The 22,310-nt window shown below is 39.1% G+C and overlaps 1 protein-coding gene across 1 annotated transcript; it reads left to right on the top strand.

Moving 5' to 3' along the window:
- Positions 1–21,240: 21,240 nt before the first annotated feature.
- Positions 21,241–21,501, top strand: LOC133763161 (translation machinery-associated protein 7-like). The gene has a single exon (XM_062196468.1). It carries the CDS (start codon positions 21,241–21,243, stop codon positions 21,499–21,501), a length of 261 nt encoding a protein of 86 aa, XP_062052452.1.
- Positions 21,502–22,310: the final 809 nt, after the last annotated feature.

Below are 22,310 nucleotides of genomic sequence, written 5' to 3'. Positions count from 1 at the left end.
TTTTAGCCCATAAATCAGATCATAGTTATTCCTTGTCTTCCATGACCCTTCAAAACCTGACAGCCCCTTATTTGAAATTTTTGAATATCCCTTGTCCTTTTGGGGTGCCTACTTTATGCATGATACTGTGCTAGCCCGAAGACCAGAACTGTGAATAAGATGTTATTTGTTTCTTTAGATAGCTTAGATTTTAGCACGGGAGACAAAAGTAGGCAGTTTTATCCTGTATGCAAATGAAATAACAATCTCCCTCCAAAACCCCTGACTTTGGTGTGTCTATATAGGGAGTAAGACAAATTCTTGTATTCTGTCAAATCCTATCACAGAGACCAGTGGGGAAGAGCACCATTCCCAGGAATTTAAGTTGACACCATTTATAGGGAAATCTGTCATAATAGTTGCCCTAAGTTTATTGCTTTTCCTAAAGATTGGGTGGTTCTGGTTGAAAGAGTACAATGATGGCCTTGGTTTGTACTGAAGATACTCTGAGAATGACCTAAAATCAAGAGAGTAAGCAAGAGAAAAGTATCAACATGAAGTTTTGCCTCTGTTGAGAAGATGGTAGACTGTACAGATTAAATTAGGTTAACGGAAAATTTTCCATTTCTTAATATAGATCCAAGCTACACAGTCTATGAGAATTACTATTTTCCTTGAAGTGTGTGTGTGTGTGTGTGTTTAAAGACTGAAATTCCATCAAAAAACTTAGAAAGGAAAAGGAAACATCTCTCTTTCACAGGAATGCAAAGTCTTCCAAGTATCTTGGGGGAAAAAAACTCTTAATTGACTTCTATGATTGAAGAAGAAATCTTAATTGATTTCTATGAAATACCTTATTGGTTGTTTTATTTTATTCAAAAGTCAAATATTAAGAAATGTTTCTATGGCTAATTGCATCCCTTAGCTAAACCTTACAGATAGAGAGTGAATAATTATAAAACAGTATTAGTACTTCCAAGTAAGAAGTTGAACAAATGGATCATAATTTACCTCAAAGGTGGACTAAAGATAAGATTCCGCTTCCCAAAGTGCAAAAGAGGCCAGAGCTGGGACTTGGAAAAGGAATTAAGAATTAAAGTTGCTCATCAGAATTCTTCCATAAAATTCTTTACTTTGTACTTTTGTGATATTGATATTTCATATTTTGTTTCATGGTGTCTTTCTCTTGTACTGTAACATCCTTGGATAATCTAACTCTCCTGTCAAATGAGTCAACACATGGACAACCTTTTGTTAATAGGATTGTGGGTATTTAAGTTACCGATAAGTAAAGGAAAATGTGCCCTCCCTCATGTCACCTCGTGTTGAGGCTAGAGACAAAGATTAAAGAAGACAGTGGCTCCACAGTTCCACAAAGAAGGGCAAAGCAAGTAGTACCCAGGTCATTGCTGAGAACAGAGAAGAGGAGCCCTCGACTTGGTGAAGTCTATGCCAAGTGGGTGGATTCAAAGTGGCCAGGAGCCAGAAATACTTTTCCTAACATATCAGAGGGAGGACACTCTCAGAGAAACAAAGCTGACATTTGAGAAACAAAAACAATGTCAAAAATCCATCATGATAGATAGTCCCAGAATAATCACAACATATAAGTGAGCCAATAACAGGAGGACTAACTTAACTCTCAAGGATCTGAAGACTCAGTAGGAAATATCAAAGAGGAGAAGGACAGTACATCAGGAAGAGAACACTTGTCAAAGGGAAGAGTGATGCGAATACTAAGTGGTGTCCAAAAAACTGAAAGACCCACGTAGCCAGACTGTTCACTGGAGACAGCTGGCAAAGCTGGTTGGGTTGCATTCTACAAATACTTATAGGCCAGGTTTAAAACATTGGCTTTTGTTCTAAAGTAAGAATGTTAAACACTCCTCTAGGAGCCTAAGTCTAAGTGTCCTTGACCACAGGGAGTTGTGAATAATGGTTGGGACTTGCAAGAAAGGGAAGTTAGAGTCACTTGTGTGAGAAGAAACTGGGAGTGATCATGGAAGAATGACAGGATAGATAAGCCAAGAGCCTGTGAGAAGGCCTCCATGCAAGAAGAAAGAGGGCACAGACAAAAGAGAGTCCAGAGGGTAAAAACTATCAATGTTTTCCTAATGGGAATAGTTAAGTCTGTTTATAAGGAGTAATTCAAAAAAAAAATTTTTTTTTGACAGGCAGAGTTAGAGAGAAAGACAGAGAGAAAGGTCTTCCTTCCATTGGTTCACCCCTCAAATGGCCACTATGGCTGGCGCGTTGTGCAGAGCCAAAGCCAGGAGCCAGATGCTTCCTCCTGGTCTCCCATGCAGGTGCAGGGCCCAAGCATTTGGGCCATCCTCCACTGCCTTCCCAGGCCACAGCAGAGAGCTGGACTGGAAGAGCAACCAGGACAGAATCTGGCGCCCCAACTGGGACTAGAACCCGGGGTGCCAGCTCCACATGCGGAGGATTAGCCAAGTGAGCCGCGGCACCAGCCACAATTTTTTTTCTTTCATAGAAATAATTATTTCTGGTTTCAGAATATCTCAAGTCTGATATTTTTTTTTCTTTTTCTTTTTATTTATTTGACAGGTAGAGTTAGAGAGAGAGACAGAGAGGAAGGTCTTCCTTCCATTGGTTTACCCCCAAAATGGCCACCACGGCCGAAGCTACACCGATCTGAAACCAGGAGCCAGGTGCTTTCTTCCTGGTCTCCCATGCGGGTGCAGGGGCAAAAGCACTTGGGCCATCCCCTACTGCTATCCCAGGCCATAGCAGAGAGATGGACTGGAAGAGGAGCAACCAGGACTAGAACCGGCACCCATACGGGATGCCGACGCCACAGGCAGAGGATTAACCCAGTGTGCCGGGGCACCAGCCCCTGGTATTTTTTTTTTTTTCTTACCAATGGGATGAGTCATTAAATCTTAACCAGATGCAAAGAATGTATCCCCAAAAAACTCATATGCTGAGTTATAAATGTGATGGTATTAGGAGTTGGGGACTTTAGGATACAATGAAGTCATGAGGGGGAGCCCTCATGGATGAGATTGTGTCCCCAGAGAGCTCTCTCATCTTCTTTCCAACATGTAGGGATACAACATGAAATCAGCCTTCTGCAACCTGAACCTCACCAGAACCCAACTGTGCTACATGACCTCAGATGCTCTGCCTTCAGAACTGTGAGACGTGTCTGTTTTTTATAAACCACCCAGTCTGTGGTAATTTTTTATGGAAGCCTGAACAGACCAAGATACACATGCACTTTGACTTCCGTTGACAGCTACTCTGCTGGGTAATTTATACTGTTATTGTCCAACCACTTAAATTCTTTCAAATTAGAGACCCATTCTCATATAAAACAATTTCTTGAGGAATTAGGGTTATATATCTTCCTTCTTAGCTGTGCCTGTGCCATAGAGGCATACACACAATTAAGAAAGAAATAATAACCACTGATTTCCTTTCCACTCTTCCTAGGTTATTGGAACACCTGCAGTTTTTAAGTGCAACCTGAAGGGATCTGTGTCAAGTTAAACTTTTGTTCTAAACCACATTTATTCAGGAAAAAAACTAGTTCTTTTGAGGTATTGTGAGCTGCAAAATGAGGGTAAACATCACTATAATCATGTAATCAATAATGAGTAAGCAGTGGCACTTAACAAAAGAGGTGATATTTGGTCTCAATGTTCAAAGGCACAAAAGACATCAGCAAGGGTCTGGGTGCTCTCCTCTTTCCCACCTGGCCATTCACAGCGTGGACTGCAAGAGGGTAACAGCAACTTGCAAAGTTAAATATAGACCTAATGGCATCCAGTCCAGAAAAGTTTTTCTTTTATAAAGTCTGTTTTTATTAAGAAACCCCCTCCCTGCCCCAGAAACACACGGATGACAATTTTCCCCTTAGGCCTCCCTGGCCAGAATGAGGTCTCATTAACATCCCTGGAAAGATGAACAGGATCAAGGTGATTTCCTAGATCAGTTGTGATTTATGTCCGAAGGCTACAATGCACATCACCTCTCCTAGCAGAGGGGAGGGTGGATGCTGCAAGAGAACTAGAGAGCAAAAGAGAAAAGGAAGAAAGGGTGGCAAGGGGGCAGAACGTGTGTAACCCTAAAACTAGTGGGCTCATTTACAGGACGGTACAGGAAAACCACAGCAGGGTACTTTTCTTATCCCTTGACCTTGGGAACAAAGAGGAGAGAGTAGTTTTCAAAATACATAAGGGATTCTATTAAGAGAGCCTCCCCTTTAAGCCTTAATAAGGCTGGCTTGAGCTAACTCCTCAAGGAAAAAGCCAGGGGAATATATACTGTGACCTTTCCCATCTCCTGTTGAGCACCCTTGTGGGCCAACCCCATGCGGAGGCCAGAAGGCAAGCAGTCCCTATCAGTCTCCAGTGGCAGGATGAGGGAAAGAAGAGAGATTATTTGCACATGCAGATGGAAAATACCTAGCACAATCAATAGAACTACTAATTTAAACCATTTTCACTGTCATTGCAAATACAAATCAAACAGCATGTATATTTTCAAGCAAAATATTAACTTACTTTTAATTAAATGAGCTACTTATTCTTTTCCCTATACCTCCTTTTTAAAAAGATTGATTTATTTATTTGAAAAACAGAGTGACAGAGGGGGAGGCAGATACAGAGGCAGAGATCTTCCATCTACTGATTCATTCCCCAAATTAGCCACAACAGCCATGTCTGGGCCAGCATGAAGCCAGGAACAAGGAATTCCATCCAGGTCTCCCACACGGGTAGCAGGGCCCAGGTACTTGGGCCATCTTGCATCGCCTTCCCAGGGCATTAGCAGAAAGCTAGACAGGAAGTGGAGGAGTGGGACTTCATAGACTTGCATGTGGGATGCTGGCATCAAAAGAGTAGGCTTAACTGCATAACAATGTTACCCCCTTTCCTCTTAAAATATATCAACAACATGACTTATTTCCTTCTGTTAGTAGAGTTTTAATAAATATGATCACAAGTTAGCAGCCATTGAAAACAGTTACACTGGCAAGAGCTGGCAAACAAGGGGAAGCAGAACATCCATTGTACAAGTTGGACAGAAGACCTCCATGTAGGAAAATGGGGCCGTGTGAAGGACACTTTAAATTATTGCAGAGAGTTTACATTTTGAAATGGTTTTCAATTTATTTTTTTAACTTTTATTTAATAAATATAAATTTCCAAAGTACAGTTTATGGATTACAATGGCTTTTCCCCCTCATAACTTCCCTCCCACCCACAACCCTCCCATTTCCCACTCCCTCTCCCATTCCAAAAAAAACGAGGTTATATTATCTGTACTGTCTGGATTACTCCCCAAACTTCTTTACAGGATCCTCCAGTATTCTTTAAATCAGGTTAGATTGCTCTACTCTCACAATTCTTGAAGCATCAGTACATAAAAACCAAAGAAAAACTTTCAGATATTAACCCTTGGATTTTCAACCCCTTACTTGGATCTGCACCCATCTGACTCCTGTCTTCTGCACTGTAGAAGCAAGATAAACAAATGATACACTGCTCTCATCAGAGGTTTGCCAGCTACTACACTTAGTTGTCAAGCACTGCATTTTGTCTTGTTCCTGGCTGAATTGAGGTGAGCTGTTATATTAAGGTGCATGTGCCCCACTTATTTGATTGATTCTGTATTTTAAAACATGATGGTCTCAGGTGAAAGATCCAGAGAATGAATAAAATAGTTTATGCAGGTACCATTATATGGTACTAATTGATTTTTAGTACCTCTTCTAAGCCAAAGAAATTCAAAATGGGTTAATCTGGGATAGCTGTTAGCAACACTTAATCTTTTCATGTCTGAAATTCATACTTTATGACTAAAATCAAGAAATCTCTTTGAAATGCTTGATATCAAACAGAATTGAAAAGATAAGCTGGATTTTGTTTTAAATAACTAATTCTCTAATCTTGATTTTAATCTTTTTGCTAACAGAAAGGGAGGATAATTAGTTCATAAATGTCAGATCCATGAGAGCTGATATTTGTGACTGTTGTGGTTGCCTCTGTATTCTCAGTGCTAAGAACAGTGCGTGCCCCATCGTAGGAGCTCAATTTATATGTATTAAATACAAAATCAAAAGTGAAACCAGGCACAAGAGGTAGGTTTGGTCTAGTCACTAAGATTCTGCTAGTTGGGAGACCTACCTCCTGTATCATAGTGCGTGGGTTCAAATCTTGGTTCCTCTCCCAATTTCAGTTTCCTGCTAATGCGTACCCTGGGAAGAAGCAGGTGATAGCTCAAGAACTTGGGTCTCTGCAACTCACATGGGAGACCATGTTTGTGTTCCTGGTTTCCAGCTTCACCCTAGCCCAACTCCAGTTATTGCAGGTATTTGGAAAGTAAACAAGCAGATGGGAGCCCTCTCTGTCTATCTCTCTGTCTCTCAAATAGATAGGCAGAAAAATAAATGAGACAGATAGATAGATACATAGATAGATAGATAGATAGATAGATAGATAGAGCCCTAACACAAGACGATCAAACAATTTAAACAGCAAAAATATGATCACTTATTCTAGGAGCTAAATGCTAAAATAATATCAGAGATAACATTAATACCACTTTTGAACTCGTATCCTTGCTGGCCCAATTTGAGTGTTTATTCACAATTCCTCACTGAATTCTTAGTAAGGAAATAATTATTTGGTGAGCCTAGGGCTCACCTCTCATCTATCACCAAGCTCCAACTTAAGCACAGAGTTCTTCCTGCAACTTAAATGAACAAGACACACCATTTCAACTGCAACCCGAAACTGAGTTCTTGAATTAGAAAATCTGTTATAATTTGGGTCCAGGCAGCTCTAGATTTGAATGTTTACTAGACCGCTTGTCTTGGAGTGACAGTGCACAAGTTATTTAAAAATCTCTGAGCCTTGTTTCTTTGACCGCAGAATGGGTTCAATTATCCTACCTCATGAGAATTGTATCGGCATTAGGTGGAATGTTCTTGTAGAGCTTGCCCAGCATCGGTGTTTATGTGGGTAATTCTATGACTATCCTCAGAAGCACAATGAAGTAGTGAGTTAAATTATTATGGTGTGAAACAAAAACTTGTAAAAATGTGATTCAAATAACTCTAGCACCAAAAGCCCTCATTATATTCCCATATCTTTCCCTTTTGTTAGGTGAGAGTGGAAAGGCACTTCCAGGATCCCAAGGTAAACTCCATGTCACTTTGGCAATGCAGAAATCTATGTCTACCAAACCTGCCACACCTATTCTCAGGGAATTCCAGCCACTGTTAAGAACCGAGAAAAGAAGCACAAGAGGTCAAAATGACATTAAAAGGAAATCACTCTTGTTTCATTTATTTGTGGCTTTATTTTAGGGTCCAAGGAGAACATAGAAAAGTAAAGAGGAGAACATTGCCTGCTAATTACTTTTTTACGAACTCCTAATTACTGGCTATATTTGTTTATTAAACTTTCCCTTTTCTTCATGAGATCACAGACATTTTCCTTTATTACTTAATTTTTTCAAATTACAGGTAAGCGTAAGGCCTCCTCTGGGATCATCCTCCCTGTTCCATTTGTACTGAAGGGCATTTTTAATTACTCAAGGCTTTCAATTTTTATGAGAATTATTGCATACCAGAGAAGAACATAATCTTGGAATGAGTATAATAGCTGAGCTGTGCTTGTCCGAGCTCTTCATCTCCTCAAGGGATTCCATATAAAGGAGGGCAAGCCACGATGGGCAGAAAACAAGCAACAACTCAGAAAAACATCAAGAAGAAGTAAGACTGAAACTTAGCATAACCCCTTATTTCATTGATTTCAGAAATTATTACCTCCTTACAAATCTCTGGATGACAAAAAATGGAAGTTATGTCTTGATAGGATAGTTGGAAAATGAAGAACTAAATGAGAAGACGAAGGAGTAACATCCTAGGCAATTTTGAAATAGTGATTGGGGATTAACCAGAGGTAAAGCCAGAGTTCAAGTGAGACAAACAAGGATGTTCTGCTTTGAATGAAAAGACAAGAAAACAGTCCCGAGAACAATAACAGGGAGCAAGTGGGACTAAGTCACTGGTTCTCAACTTTACATGGGCATGGCAATCAACTGTGAAGCATTTTAACATGCTGTTGCCTAGGCTGCCCTCTGAGCCATTAAAAGCGGAATGTCTGCTAGTGAGATCTGGGTATCAGATCTGTTTAGGCTTTTAGTGATTTCAGTGAGCAGCCAAGGCTGAGGACCACAGGTCTAAGGAAGCAGATTCAGTTCATGATTCTTCCCCTTCGCTGTAAATTGCACAGAAATCTTAGGAAGAAAAAACATTATTTTTCAAAAGGGCAGCAGTAAACCAAATGTGCTTTCTGTATAATTCACTGGTTGTTCTTGCAACTCTCTGTACAGTATCAGTAAAATCAGCGATGAGGTTATATATAAGAATTGAATTGCAGCTCTGATTAAGTCTCCTGAATAAATAAGGGCTATTGGATTTCTTCACCCCTATACAGTTGTTGAAAATCTAGATCTCTGGAGCAACTGTGGGTAGAGCCAGTCCTCTTGCCAGTAGCCACCTGCCACTCCAAGCAGCTGTCTCAAGATATGAATGAATTAACCTCTGCCAGGGATCACAAACAGCTGCTAAAGTCAGCTGCTGGTGCAAAATGAAGGGGAAGGGAGGGAAAGCACTTTTGTGGCGATTGTGAGTTCCCTGGGGAACCCCAGGATCACTACTATTGTAATGTGGACAGCATGGAACACACAAGGATTCCATTGCAAATAAACACTGCAAATGATACCCCTAATTAAGGAGCATACCATTTGAAAATATACTATTGATAACTTTATACTTACTTGGAAACTTAAATAAATTCTCAGGACTGATTGTTTTTTCTAATTCATTGCTCCATTTTTTAAGAAATCTGAGCATTAACAGTTTTCTTCTTTGTGTTTGTTAGGTTTTATGAGATGAAACTTTAAAAGCTACTTTAAACGAATGGATTCCACCTTCATCTCAAACAGCATTAGTTTATATATTTTAAAAATATATTTTTAATGAATTAGAAAGTACATTTTATGGTGTTAACAAATTCTGGAGCTTAAGAAATACAGTTCTCTCTCTCCTGCACCAGTGAACATTACCAAGCGAGAGGAGTAAGCTTCACATTCCAGAAGGTGTCAAGGACCTATGCTTCTTTCAACACTTAATTTTTACCTGTTACCCCATCATACTCTTCTTGCTTTGCTCCTTGGCTCTGTTAGATTTCTATGCTTCAAATCCCTTAAAGGGTTATTTAGCTTATCATTTTGTTAGTTCAAGATATGGTAGGTTAACCAACAGAACTATAATACAAGGTATAAACAAAGGATAGATTTGAAGCAATTCCATAACAATTTCATGTGGTTTTATGGTTCAGGGTCTATAGATTTTAAAATGATGACAGTGGAGGCTTGCCTATGTGAAAGCTTCAGATATGTTTTTAAGGTTGCAAATATAGTATTTTAGCTCCATCATCAAAGTATTTTTGAAATCAATTTTTTCCCCTCAGGGCAAAACGTAGTTTTTTAAGTCTGGTTAATAGAGAATAGATACATACAAATTTATCTCTGTAGCCAATAAAAGCAGATTTAGGAAACATCAGGAGAATTGGAGAAAATTCAAAGAAGCACTATGTAGATACCCAAAAGGTAGAAATTGGAACACATGTAGAAAAAGGGAGTAAAGGGAATACGTTAGAACAATTTCTTTTTTTTTTTTTTTTTTTTTTTTTTTTGACAGGCAGAGTGGACAGTGAGAGAGAGAGACAGAGAGAAAGGTCTTCCTTTTGCCGTTGGTTCACCCTCCAATGGCCGCCGCGGTAGCGCGCTGCGGCCGGCGCACCGCGCTGTTCCGATGGCAGGAGCCAGGTGCTTATCCTGGTCTCCCATGGGGTGCAGGGCCCAAGTACTTGGGCCATCCTCCACTGCACTCCCTGGCCACAGCAGAGAGCTGGCCTGGAAGAGGGGCAACCGGGACAGGATCGGTGCCCTGACCGGGACTAGAACCCAGTGTGCCGGCGCCGCAAGGCGGAGGATTAGCCTGTTGAGCCACGGCGCCGGCCGTTAGAACAATTTCTGTTACAAATCACAGAACTCGGGGCCAGCACTGTGGCACAGCGGGTTGATGCCCTGGCCTGAAGTGTTGGCATCCATATGGGCGCCAGTTTGGGACCCAGCAGCTCCACTTCTGATCCAGCTCTCTGCTACGGCCTGGGAAAGCAGCAGAAGATGGCCCAAGGCTTTGAGTCCCTACACCTACGTGGGAGGCCTGGAAGAAGCTCCTGGCTTCTGGCTTCAGATCGGTGCAGCTCCGACCATTGTGGCCAATTGGGGAGTGAACCATCAGATGGAAGACCTCTCTCTCTCTCTCTCTCTCTCTCTCTCTCTCTGCCTCTCCTCTCTCTCTGTAACTCTGACTTTCAAATAAATAAATCTTTTTAAAAAATCACAGAACTCAAAATTTTAAAAACAAAATAATTTACAAGTATACATTTTCAGCTAAAATCATGATTTTTAAAGATATCAGTAGAAATCTATTTCTTCTCATCTTTCATTTCTGCTTTCCTTTGTATGCCTTCATTTCTGGGCAGGATCTCTTAAGTGATGATAAAGATCACAAGGAGATCCATGGGCCATAGTGCTAGCTCAGCAATTACAGAGGAGAGAGCACTTCTTCCAAAGGTATGCAGATCTATATAGTGACTCAATCAGATTAAATTAAAAACCTGTCTGTGGCAGGCACAACGGCTCAATAGGCTAATCCTCCGCCTATGGCGCCAGCACACCAGGTTCTAGTCCTGGTCGGGGTGCCGGATTCTGTCCCGGTTGTCCCTCTTCCAGGCCAGCTCTCTGCTGTGGCCCAGAAGTGCAGTGGAGGATGGCCCAAGTGCTTGGGCCCTGCACCCACATGGGAGACCAGGAGAAGCACCTGGCTCCTGGCACAGTGCGCCTGTCGCGGCGGCCATTGGAGGGTGAACCAATGGCAAAAAGGAAGACCTTTCTCTCTGTCTCCCTCACTGTCCACTCTGCCTGTCAAAAATAAATAAATAAAAACCCTTTCTCTGAGCTGAACTGTGGTCAGAGACTATATCTGTATACAAGGCACATGCCCACTCCTGGTTCTAGACAAGGATGGACTCATTCCTACCTGAATCACCTATCACTGAAAATGGAGGGAGGGTTGTAATTAGAAAGAAAATTTGTAAGGTATGGAGAGAAACACACACATACACGCACACACACACATGCATGTGAGCATACATACTTGTGTATACACCATAATCATCATTCCCCCAGACAATGCTCTCAAATAAGATTTGATAAAAGACTTTACTTAATAAGGATATGATCAGAGAATAGAGAAAAAAAAATCCAGAGTAGGCACAAAGGAAGACAATGATTATCAGAATCTCAGAGAAGAGAATTTTCTAGGAATAATTATCTTAAGAGGAGCAACGTCCCTTTGTCAAGGGACAGAGCCAACCAAAGCAACTTGGCAAGGAGGAAGCCAGGGGAACAGACACCCCAGCTTCCTCTTCCTCCTGACCTCTGACAAAGATCTCCATTGGCCCAACCCAACGGGATGCCAGAAGGCAAGAAAATTCCCAGGGCAAGAAAAAAAGTGAAGAAAGTGGATCTTCTGGGACATATAGAAAATATACAGCACACAAGCACTACAAAACAATAGTTTACAATAGCTCTCACACGTGTGACAAAACCAATTGTAATAAGTGTTCTATAAATAAACTGTGTAACTTAACACAAATCCATCCTCAACATCCCCTAACCTCTACTTCCTTTCTAATTCTGCCTTTCAAACAAATAAATAAAATTTTAAAAAAAGCTCTGTTCTTATGTGAGTAGTTCCTTCTTTTATTTTACTGAGTTGCCTGCTTGCAAACTTCATTAGATGTTTTTTGGTAGGGCAATATGTGAAAGTGAAGCCTCTGGTTTTCCAGACGTTGAATCTGCTGGTGAAAGAGTAGAATAATTCAGGTAAAAAATAAGAAGGGGTCATTTTGACCCCAAGCCTAAGTCAAATTTTCTAATCTAGTTTTAACAACAAATAATGCTGCTATTTTGATATTTATCTGTATCAAAGTATATTAGTCAATTCAAATCGAGAAACTAGGAGAAGAGTGCGGTTACTTATCCTAAATTACCAACACAACGTACATCATCTGAAAAACTGTGAGAACGGGTCCAGGTCTTCATAGTTTTATATCAAAGCATGGCATAGACAGATTGAACTTTCAATTGTAGCTGAAATTAATAGCTGTAACAAGTGGTGCTGTCCTGGATCTTTGAAATTTGAAATCAGCAGAAGCTGGTACTGCTGCTAAAATAAGCAAATGTAGCTAGTACTAACTGGATTAACCCAGGTAGCTGAAAACTTTCACACAAGTGAGAAAGTGGCCATTTGGAGCTTTAAGCAAGACTTCGATTGGTGTGCTTGCGCTCGTAACCAAACTTGGATTTAACCAGAGAAGTAGTACAACTTGGCAGTCAGGATGGGCGTTTCAGAGCCTGGAACTGAAACAAGCAGAAGTTTGGTCTTCAGTAAAAATATCATGTTCTTCCTTGAGGTCAGAGGAATTTTAACTGCAGAGGCATGATCACCTCTTTTGGGGGTTGCTCTCACTTAAAATGAATAAGATTTTTGTTAGAAACAGGAAAACCACTAATCAGATGGAACAGAATTGCAGCAGACTACAAATCTGCCAATGTGGAATATGAACTATGAGGTTGGAGTAGGCATCTCTTAATCTGCATGAGTTGAGATTTTGAAATCTTAAATATTGGTGGGAGGGAAGTTATGGGGGGGGGGAAGCCATTGTAATCCATAAGCTGTACACTGGAAATTTATATTCATTAAATAAAAGTTAAAAAAAAAGAAAGAAATCTTAAATATTGATAGGAGAAAGATAATGCCATTTTGCTTATTCCCATAAGCACCTACTACATGCCATTCACTCTGCTCTGTGTCCCTACTTTCAAAATTGTATCTGTGGTATATCTCCTCCATATTATAAGCTCTGTGAAGGATTCATGAAGGAATAGGACTCAATAAAATATTGCTAATATTATCATTAGTAGGCCTTTATTAAATTGTGAATGAATCTTCCATTAAAGTATGTCACAAATTTACTATAACGACAGTTCCACAACTTTCTTTGGAAATGTAATATTTCTCTGTCTTAAAAATTCTTACAGCACTTCTGTTTCAAAGTCAAGTTATAATTCTTGCTATAGTTTCCATATATAAATAAAATTGCAAAAATTTTCTATTTGATTTTATTTCCACTTACTAGCTTATTCAAGTCTACCCAACAAGAAATATTTTTATTTTTGATCTTTAAATTTAGGCTAGCTCTAAATATTCTCTTTTTAAAAAGACATGTGTACTCATTCAGTAGAATTTGTTTGTAAGTGTTCTTAAAAGCTGAGTTATTTGCATAAAGCCATTAAATCAAAGATTAAAAATATTATGTGTGTTTAAGGACAAAATGGAAAATACACATAGCATTATAAAACAAAAATAATGAAATTTAGCTTTACATATCATTTTAAATTAGTTCTCTGAGATGGTAAACATATATAAAAATGTTGAAAGACTACAGGATTTTCACTGGTCCTGGGGATTAGAGAGATTTGAAGAAAAAAGACAAATATAAGAAATTTATAAAATAAAACAGGTTGGTTATGAGGGATAAAGAAAAGTTTTCTGGGGACTGGGCTGTGGCATAGCGGGTTAAAGCCCTGGCCTGAAGCACCGGTATCCCATATGGGTGCTGGTTCTAGTCCCAGCTGCTTCTTTCTGATCCAGCTTACTGCTATGGCCTGGGAAAGCAGTAGAGGATCGCCCAACTCCCTGGGCCCCTGCACCTGCATGGGAGACCTGGAAGAAGCTCCTGGCTCCCGGCTCCTGGCTTCAGATAGACACAGCTCCAGCCATTGCGGCCATCTCAGGAGTGAACCAACGGATGAAGACCTCTCTCTCTCTCTGTCTCTACCTCTCTCTGTAACTCTTTCAAATAAATAAAAATAAATCTTAAAAAAAAAGTTTTCTGGCCTGACTGAACAGATGAAAAAAAATACCTATTGATAAAGAATAAAGTAAAAATGGGGAAGAAACAAATGTATCAAGAAAGAATAATCTTGATCTTTTAAATATTGAATTTAATGCTGCAGTGGGATATAAAAATGGTAGTAAACATTATGCGGTACTTAGCCATGTGAAAGTAGACTTCAAGAAGAAAATAATGGCTGAAATAAAAAAACACACAGGAGGCCAGCACCGTGGCTTAACAGGCTAATCCTCCACCTTGCGGCGCCGGCACACCGGTTCTAGTCCCGGTCGGGGCGCCGGATTCTATCCCGGTTGCCCCTCTTCCAGGCCAGCTCTCTGCTGTGGCCTGGGAAGGCAGTGGAGGATGGCCCAAAGTCCTTGGGCGCTGCACCCCATGGGAGACCAGGAGAAGCCCCTGGCTCCTGGCTTTGGATCAACGCGATGAGCCGGCCGCAGCGGCCATTGGAAGGTGAACCAACAGCAAAAAAAAGGAAGACCTTTCTCTCTGTCTCTCTCTCTCACTATCCACTCTGCCTGTCCAAAAAAAAACAAAAAAATAATAAAAATAAAAATAAAAACAGAAGTTGCTGGCATTGTGATGCAAAGGGTTAAGCTGGTGCTTCCAGCACCAGCATCCAACATCAGAGCACATGTTCAAGTCATTCATGTGTCCATGAAAGCAACCTGTATTTATTCCCCTACTGCTGGAATGCTTTATTAGAAAATAGAGTAAAACAACTGGCAGGATGTCCACAATGATTTCCTGATTCATAAAATAAGGGATCCTATGGTGAGGAAAGCCAAATAGAAATCTTGAATCTCCTTTACCAACAACATAATAAATCATTCCTGGGAGAATTTCAGGTATAAGCACCAATACCAAGGACTTGAAGAATGTAGAAGTGGTGATTCCTACAACATTACTATTCACCTTGCCTAATTACCATTTCAAAGGACAGATGGATCCTGGAGAATGACAGCGGGTTCATGACTCCTATTACACTTTTGGTTCTGTGTGATTAATTTATTAAAGCAAATCAACACATTCCCTGGTTCCTGGTATGCAACCACTGATCTTCTGAATACTTTCACTTGATACACCACCATTAATCTGCAGGGCTGTATCAAGTCTGTATTCATATGTCATAATCTCTCCATTACACAACACAATGAGATGGCCCACATTGATAACATCATGTTGATTAAATCCAGTCAACAATAAGCAGCAAATACATTAAATTCTTAGTAAGGTAAGTCTACACTCACACACACACACAAAAAAAAAAAATCCAGAAAAAAATATAGGGGTCTAGTGTTCAGGACCATGTCATGACATCCCTTCCAAGGTAAAGAGTAAACTACTGAATTAGAACCTTCCAAATGCCAAGGACTGTGTCTTTGGATTTTGAAGGCAACACATATCTCATTTGAAAATAGTACTAGGATTCAATTATTGAGTAAAAGAATAGGTTGCAAGCTTTGAAGCGAAAGATGTGCAAAAGATCCAGACTTCCATGTAAGCTGCTCTGACACTTAGGCCATATAATCCGGCAAGTAAGATGGTGCTTGGAGTGTTTGCAGCAATTTATTGGCTTTACAATGAAGGCATTGGAAAACCAGTAATGGTAGAAAACTGAAGAATTTTTAAGATTTAGAAGCTAAGTTTCCCCATATTTTGCAAAAATTTTTTTTGATAGTTTGTGGGTTTTTTTTTTTAGTCCTAGTAGAGAATAGATGTTTAACAAGTGCAACCAAATCATCTTGAAAATTAAATTGGCTCTCAAGAACGATTGTTGATTTATGAACTAAGCCATAAAGTTGGGACTGAATGGTAGCACTGCATCATTAAGTGGAAGAGGTGCATGCAAGGTCAGCAATTCCTAAAAGCACAAATAAGATGCATGTGCAAATGATTCAGCTTCCAATGGCTCCTCCTCCTGCTGCATTTCCTCTGAGCCATCAGCCCACAACTCTGGGAGTTCCTTTAACCAGTTGACCGATGAGAAAGGAAAATCCAATCACTGATTTAAAAATGGTTCTGCACAGTACACAGAACATTCTGTGGAGGACTTTTCACCTCAGCCCCACTTAGGCCTTGCTCTGGGGATAGTGGTGAAGGAAAACACTACACACACGCACACACACACACACTAATAACTCTAAGCAGTGCACATTGTGTTTTATTGTTCCAACATTAAGATATGGCCAAAAGATGGTTCTCTGCTGGTTTTAGTCAAGGGCAATCAAACTGCTTGTTGGATAGTAGGAACAGGGTTGGGTTTGGTGAAAAGGTGTCAAGAAGAAGCATATAGAAGGACCTCTGAAAACAGGCACAGAGGGTAATGGTATTTGTGTCTGCTGTCAATGTCCACCAAGGAAAACTCCAGCAGGAGAAATTTTTAACTATACTATTCTTTCTGTAGATGTCAGTCTCTTTCCCTACCATTTCTGACTCTATTCCACCAATTCATGAACAAAGTGTATTGTAGTACAGACAAAAGTTACTCTGAGATTCAGTAATACACACTTCCAGTCACAATATATACCCTCCCTCTTCTTAAACCTGCTTCTGAGTAAGAGGCTACCAGAGATTGGCACTGAGTTCCAACTGTTGGCTCTTGATGACATTGAACAATTTGCTTCATAGAAGGACACCAATTTTACCTCACTTGAGAAACTTTTTCTAGATATAGACTTACCATCCTGGTCCACAAGGTTTTAGTCAAAACTATCATTTGTGGACTTACAAAATATTTTCTCCACCAACATGATATATCACATAGCATTGCTTCTGACCAAGGAGCTTATTTTATGATAAATAAAAAGCAACAGTGGGCTTCTGCTCATTCAAGTCCCTGATGTTTCCTGGAAGCAAATGAATGATCTTTTTAACTACTCAGATACAGCACCAACTGGATGGTCATACATTATAGGGTGGCATCATGTCAGTCAGCATACAGCATATGATATGAATCAAAGATTAATGTATAGGTCGGCGCTGCGGCTCACTAGGCTAATCCTCTGCCTGTGGCACCGGCACCCCAGGTTCTAGTCCTGGTCAGGGCACCGGATTCTGTCCTGGTTGCTCCTCTTCCAGTCCAGCTCTCTGCTGTGGCCCGGGAGTGCAGTGGAGGATGGCCCAAGTCCTTGGGCCCTGCACCTGATGGAAGACCAGGAAGAAGCACCTGGCTCCTGGCTTTGAATCAGCACAGTGCGCCAGTCGCAGTGCGCCAGCCGCAGTAGCCATTGAGGGGTGAACCAACAGAAAAGGAAGACCTTTCTCTCTGTCTCTCTCTCTCACTGTCCACTCTGCCTGTCAAAAATGAAAAAAAAAAAAGATTAATGTGTGGCACTGGTCCTCAAATACTCCTATAGCCATTGATCCATTGGTGGGGAAAACAAGGAATGGGAAATGGAGTAGCTTCTCTCCCTATAACCCCCTAATAAGACACCAGCAAATTTTTTTTTCCATTTTCACAATTTTCAGATGTATAGTCCAGAGATCTTCTCTCCCAAGGCAGGAATGCTTCCTCATGACAGGAATCAGCAGTCAAATAAGGAGCCTACTATAGCGTGTGGAATGACTGATTTTGACTACTATGAGAGACTGTAGTTAGCAGAATTGTGAGATAGCCCACAAATTCCCATCCTCTGGAGTACAGCTCTCTATAATCCTGCCTCACTCCCTATCATGGAATGTAGGTAATAGGAGTGTGACAAGATAGTCATGGCTTTGATTAGGCTATGTTATGTTAGAATCAGTTGCAGCTCAATGGAATAAGATTCTCTTTCTGTATTTGCAGAAATAAGCTGTCAGATAAGAGGATAACATGTCTGAGATCTAAGAGAAACTCCTAGGAGCTAAAAGTAATCCTGTATTTCCCAGTTAGCAGATAGCAAGTGAACTGGACCTGCACCCTAACACCACAAATTCAACCAAAAATCTGAATGAGTTTGAAGCTGATCTTGAGCATCAGATGAGGTCACAGCTGTCAGTCACAGCTTGATTTTAGTTTGGTGAGGCCCTAAGAAGAGCAGCTAGCTAATCCATATCAAACCCCTGGCCCATAGAACCTGTGAGATATTAAGTGTGTGAGGTTTTAAGGTGCTAAGTTTCTAGTAATACAGTATGCAGCGATGTAAAACTAACACAATTATGCTACGTCTACACAGTGGGGTGGAGAGACACATAGACCAGGAGATTTTCTAAGGCACTTATCTCAACTCACACATTCGTATAATAAAAAAAAAAAAAATCAGTGTAACACTTAAAAAATTCAAAATTACAAGAACAAAGAATGGCACAGAATCTTTATGAATTCAGGTTTGAGAGACAATCAAACAACAATCATCTATGTTTCTTGCTGAGAACAGAGGGAGTATGGAATGGGTATTAGAAGTTATAAATACTAGTTACAAACATAAGATTATTTTCAAAAATTAAAACTATCTTGTTAGGAGTAGTTCCTCCTTATTTGGCATGAATATATTTGTGTGGGGGTGTGTGTAGAACATATAGAAATATATTTGAGAAAATAATATGGAAAAAGATTAGTGTGTTTAAGACATAGATGTAGAAAAAGATATATAGATATAAATGGGGAGTGACCAAAACCAGCACAGTATCTCAATACATTACTCAAGGAATTAAAATCTAAATCTAAACCAGTAATTACTTTAATTGTAGCTGGCAAACATATTTCAAAAAAGAGGAGAAGCATAGTAGAGAAAGAAAAAAAAAACATTAAAATGTAATCTAATCTTTAGGAGTCACTCCAGAAGTACATAGCTAAGCAGTCTATTGGCGAGTGTCTGAGGGAGAATGAAATGTAGCTTGTGTCAGAAACCATGTGTACAAAAATAATCAGAATGAGAGTTGTTGCAAGTTGTTGTCCTCTACACTCAATCACACTATTACACAGTATTTTCTAATAATATTAATAGTAACAGCTGATATTAATAAGAACTGATTGCATGTTAAACCTACTTTGTATTAGCTTCTTATTATTAGGAACTAAGATTGGTACACAGCTTTTAAAATTCAGATTTGAAACACTCTGTCAACAAACCATGATCAGCTAGGTTTCTTGCTGAGAGCAAGCAACTTACTAGGTGTTACTAATGCCACCTTTATCTCATTTAATCCTCATGATTCTAGATGGGAAGCGTCATTATTATCCCCATTTCACAGATAAGCAAATCAGAGCTTAGATACCAAGTTATTTATCCAATGTCACAAAGTAAGAAAGGAAACTTAATACTTAACCCACAATTATCTGATACTATTTCATACTCTCAACAACTAGTCAACACCATATTATCTTCCTGCATAAAAAGACCTTGAGAAACATTTATCCAGCTTTAAGCATCAGTTATTTAAGTATGTATCTCCCCACAAAATCTTTTTTCCTATATATTTTGCTAATTTTTCATTAATGTAAATCTTCTGTGAAGTTTTACATAAAAATGATTATTTGAGTTATTTCCTTGGCTCTATTGTCTTTCAAAAAGACAATCTCTGTAAAGTCTAATTTCAATTTCAATTCAGCCAACGTTGAAAAAGTTTTGCCACTCTCCTGAGTACTACTATTCCTGGTGTGGAATTGCTGACCTAGTTCTAAAGTGAGAGATAAATTCACATAACTCGAATGTAGTCTTTAGAGAAAGAGCAGAATTATTGTTCATGTCCCATTTATAAAGAATGCTGACCTCTCAAAATAACCCATTTGTTATTGTAAATGTTTAACAAGTAAAAAATAACCAAGCTCATGCCTTGTCAACAATGTTCCATGCTATTTTGATCTTAAGTTGTTTTGCCTGTTTTGTTCTTTAGTCTTAAAATTTTAACTTCCCACTTGGCTTCAGTGTTGTTGGAAATGACATTATTCTATGTTGTATAAGGTGAAATATCACACATTTAAGCCTATGTACCTTTAATTTTGGAAGATCAAATGAGAAGTCAGAAAATAGCTATCACTACATACACTAAATCTGGAAAAGATGGGAGAAAGTCTGTTAATCATCTGTATAATGTTAAACAGACAGATATTACTGATTATTATGTCAATGGCACATGGACATTGATCTTTGGCTCATTTAATAAAGTGTTAGCAATGGTAAAAAATTACCAATTAAAGATATTAAAATGACAATCTGTGACACAAGTTTTAGAATTGTAAAATGACTGTAAGCTTGTCCTTTTTATAGAATTTATAAGGAGAAATTATTTAAAATAATATAATAAAATTTCAATATTACTTTAAAATATGGTATAAAATCCCAGAAAATAAATATTGAATGGCAAAGAAAAAATCTGGAGTTAGAGTTGTGATGATCTTAATTTATTATAAATTAATTAAAACCAATGAGATCCAATATGATTAAGAGCTAAAGATTAATTTAGAGAAATAGATACATCAGGAAAAAATTGTAAAAACATCTTTATGCTTAAATTGCAAGAAATAGAAATCCTCTAAGTCAAACTTAATTAAAATAGGGTTTACCATAAAGGTAAACACACAGGCTCCATGGGCATTCAAAGCCGGGAAATGAAGAATAATCAGGGCACAAGGATTTCAGAAGCTGAACCAGAAGGACAGGAGCTAAGGCATCTCTGTGAGTCTCTCACAGACCATCACCCATTCCTTCACTCTCTCCCTCTCACCAGCATCCTGGTGAACACGGCCCAGCACAGAGGCTGTAATTTCAAGTACCCACAATCACCCGACGACCACAATTACCCATTGCCTCAACTGTGCATGGTTCGCTCCTGGTCAGGTTTTCTTACCAAGGCAAGGCAGCTATGATGTGGGTTCCTGATGAAATAGAATTTTAATGAAGGGGAATTTCAATAGATAAACAGGAACAAAAAAAAATAAAACACAAGAATTAGTCTATATGTTTAAAGCTCAAGTGAGAAAAATAGGAAAGCTTTGGGTGATAGATGAGGCCTGCCCAAATACAAAAATAAAGGTTTCCGAAACAACTTACTTGATTACATTTTCTCCCACTTTTAATGCAGCTAAAATATAGTTTCATTTTTTAGATTACTGTAAGTTGAAAACAAATATATAATAATGCTTTTGATTTTGGCTTTAGGACCCAGTAAAGGCTATTTGAATAGCATAACTAAAATTAACAGCTTCAACAAGCATATTTTCAATGGACAAGTTTATGCATAACATGTAGAATTCATGAATACAAAATTGAGTCCACTATATATAAATGAACTTACAAGACATACTGACAGGGCAAGCACCGTGTCTGGCAGGGAGGGCGGCAAGAAGGAGCCCCTGAAACAGCCCAAGAAGCAGGCCAAGGAGATGGGTGAGGAGGATCAGGCTTTCAGGCCAAAACAAAGGGAGAAGCAGAAGAAACTGGGAAAGCTGAAAGCTAAGGCCATGGGGAGAGGCCCCTTGGCCACAGGTGGAATTAAGAAATCTGGCAAAAAGTAAGCCGCTCCTGGTGCCTGCAGAAATGATGCCTTTGATTCAGTTCCTATTTAAACATCTGGACACCTAGCTACGGCATCTTTTGCCACCTAGAGTTAGAAGGAAGTGTTATCTTGGAGTCTGTCATACCTTTACAAATAGACTTTTGTAAAAAAGACATCCTGACAGCAGCGATTTGATTCTAATGCAAGGAAAAAAAAAACCTTAGAATTTAAAGTAATTTATATTGAATTTTAGTAGATGTGTCATAACCAGTTAATAAAAATTGAAATTTTCTAATATCTATCTTGAAAATACATCTTATGTTTCTAATACTCAACCATGTAATCATATAGGTATAATATTATATAATCTACCTCATAGCCTTATAGGAAATATTATAGGAGCTGTTGTTTTTTAATTCACTGTAGAAACACTTTTTAATTTACCTAATTGTTTTACTTAAAAAAATTATTTTCCATGGAATTCTTAGCTCTTCTACTTTCAACAAAGGAGGCATTTTAAATCTGCTGATTTTAATCTTTTGTGGTCTATCTTTCCTTTATCTACAATTCTACAAGTTTTATTAAGTGCCACTTTGTGAAAAGCACCATAATAAGAGATGCAATTACATTTTAGACCAGCTTAATCAGTGATTAAACTTCCATTTTACTCTTTTTCAACAATTCCCTAACACATGAAGAAATATATATATACACACCAGTAAGTCCTTAGATAATTAAGGATTGATTACATTTCCTAACAATTTACCTACTTTAATTGGTTCTTCTTTGCTTCTATATTCGCTCTATTGCAGGATTCCTCCCTTAGCA

Source organism: Lepus europaeus, chromosome 1, assembly GCF_033115175.1.
Source record: "Lepus europaeus isolate LE1 chromosome 1, mLepTim1.pri, whole genome shotgun sequence".
NCBI lineage: Eukaryota > Metazoa > Chordata > Mammalia > Lagomorpha > Leporidae > Lepus > Lepus europaeus.
Note: the sequence above shows the minus strand (reverse complement) of the source record. Positions and strands in the feature narration are given on the sequence as shown.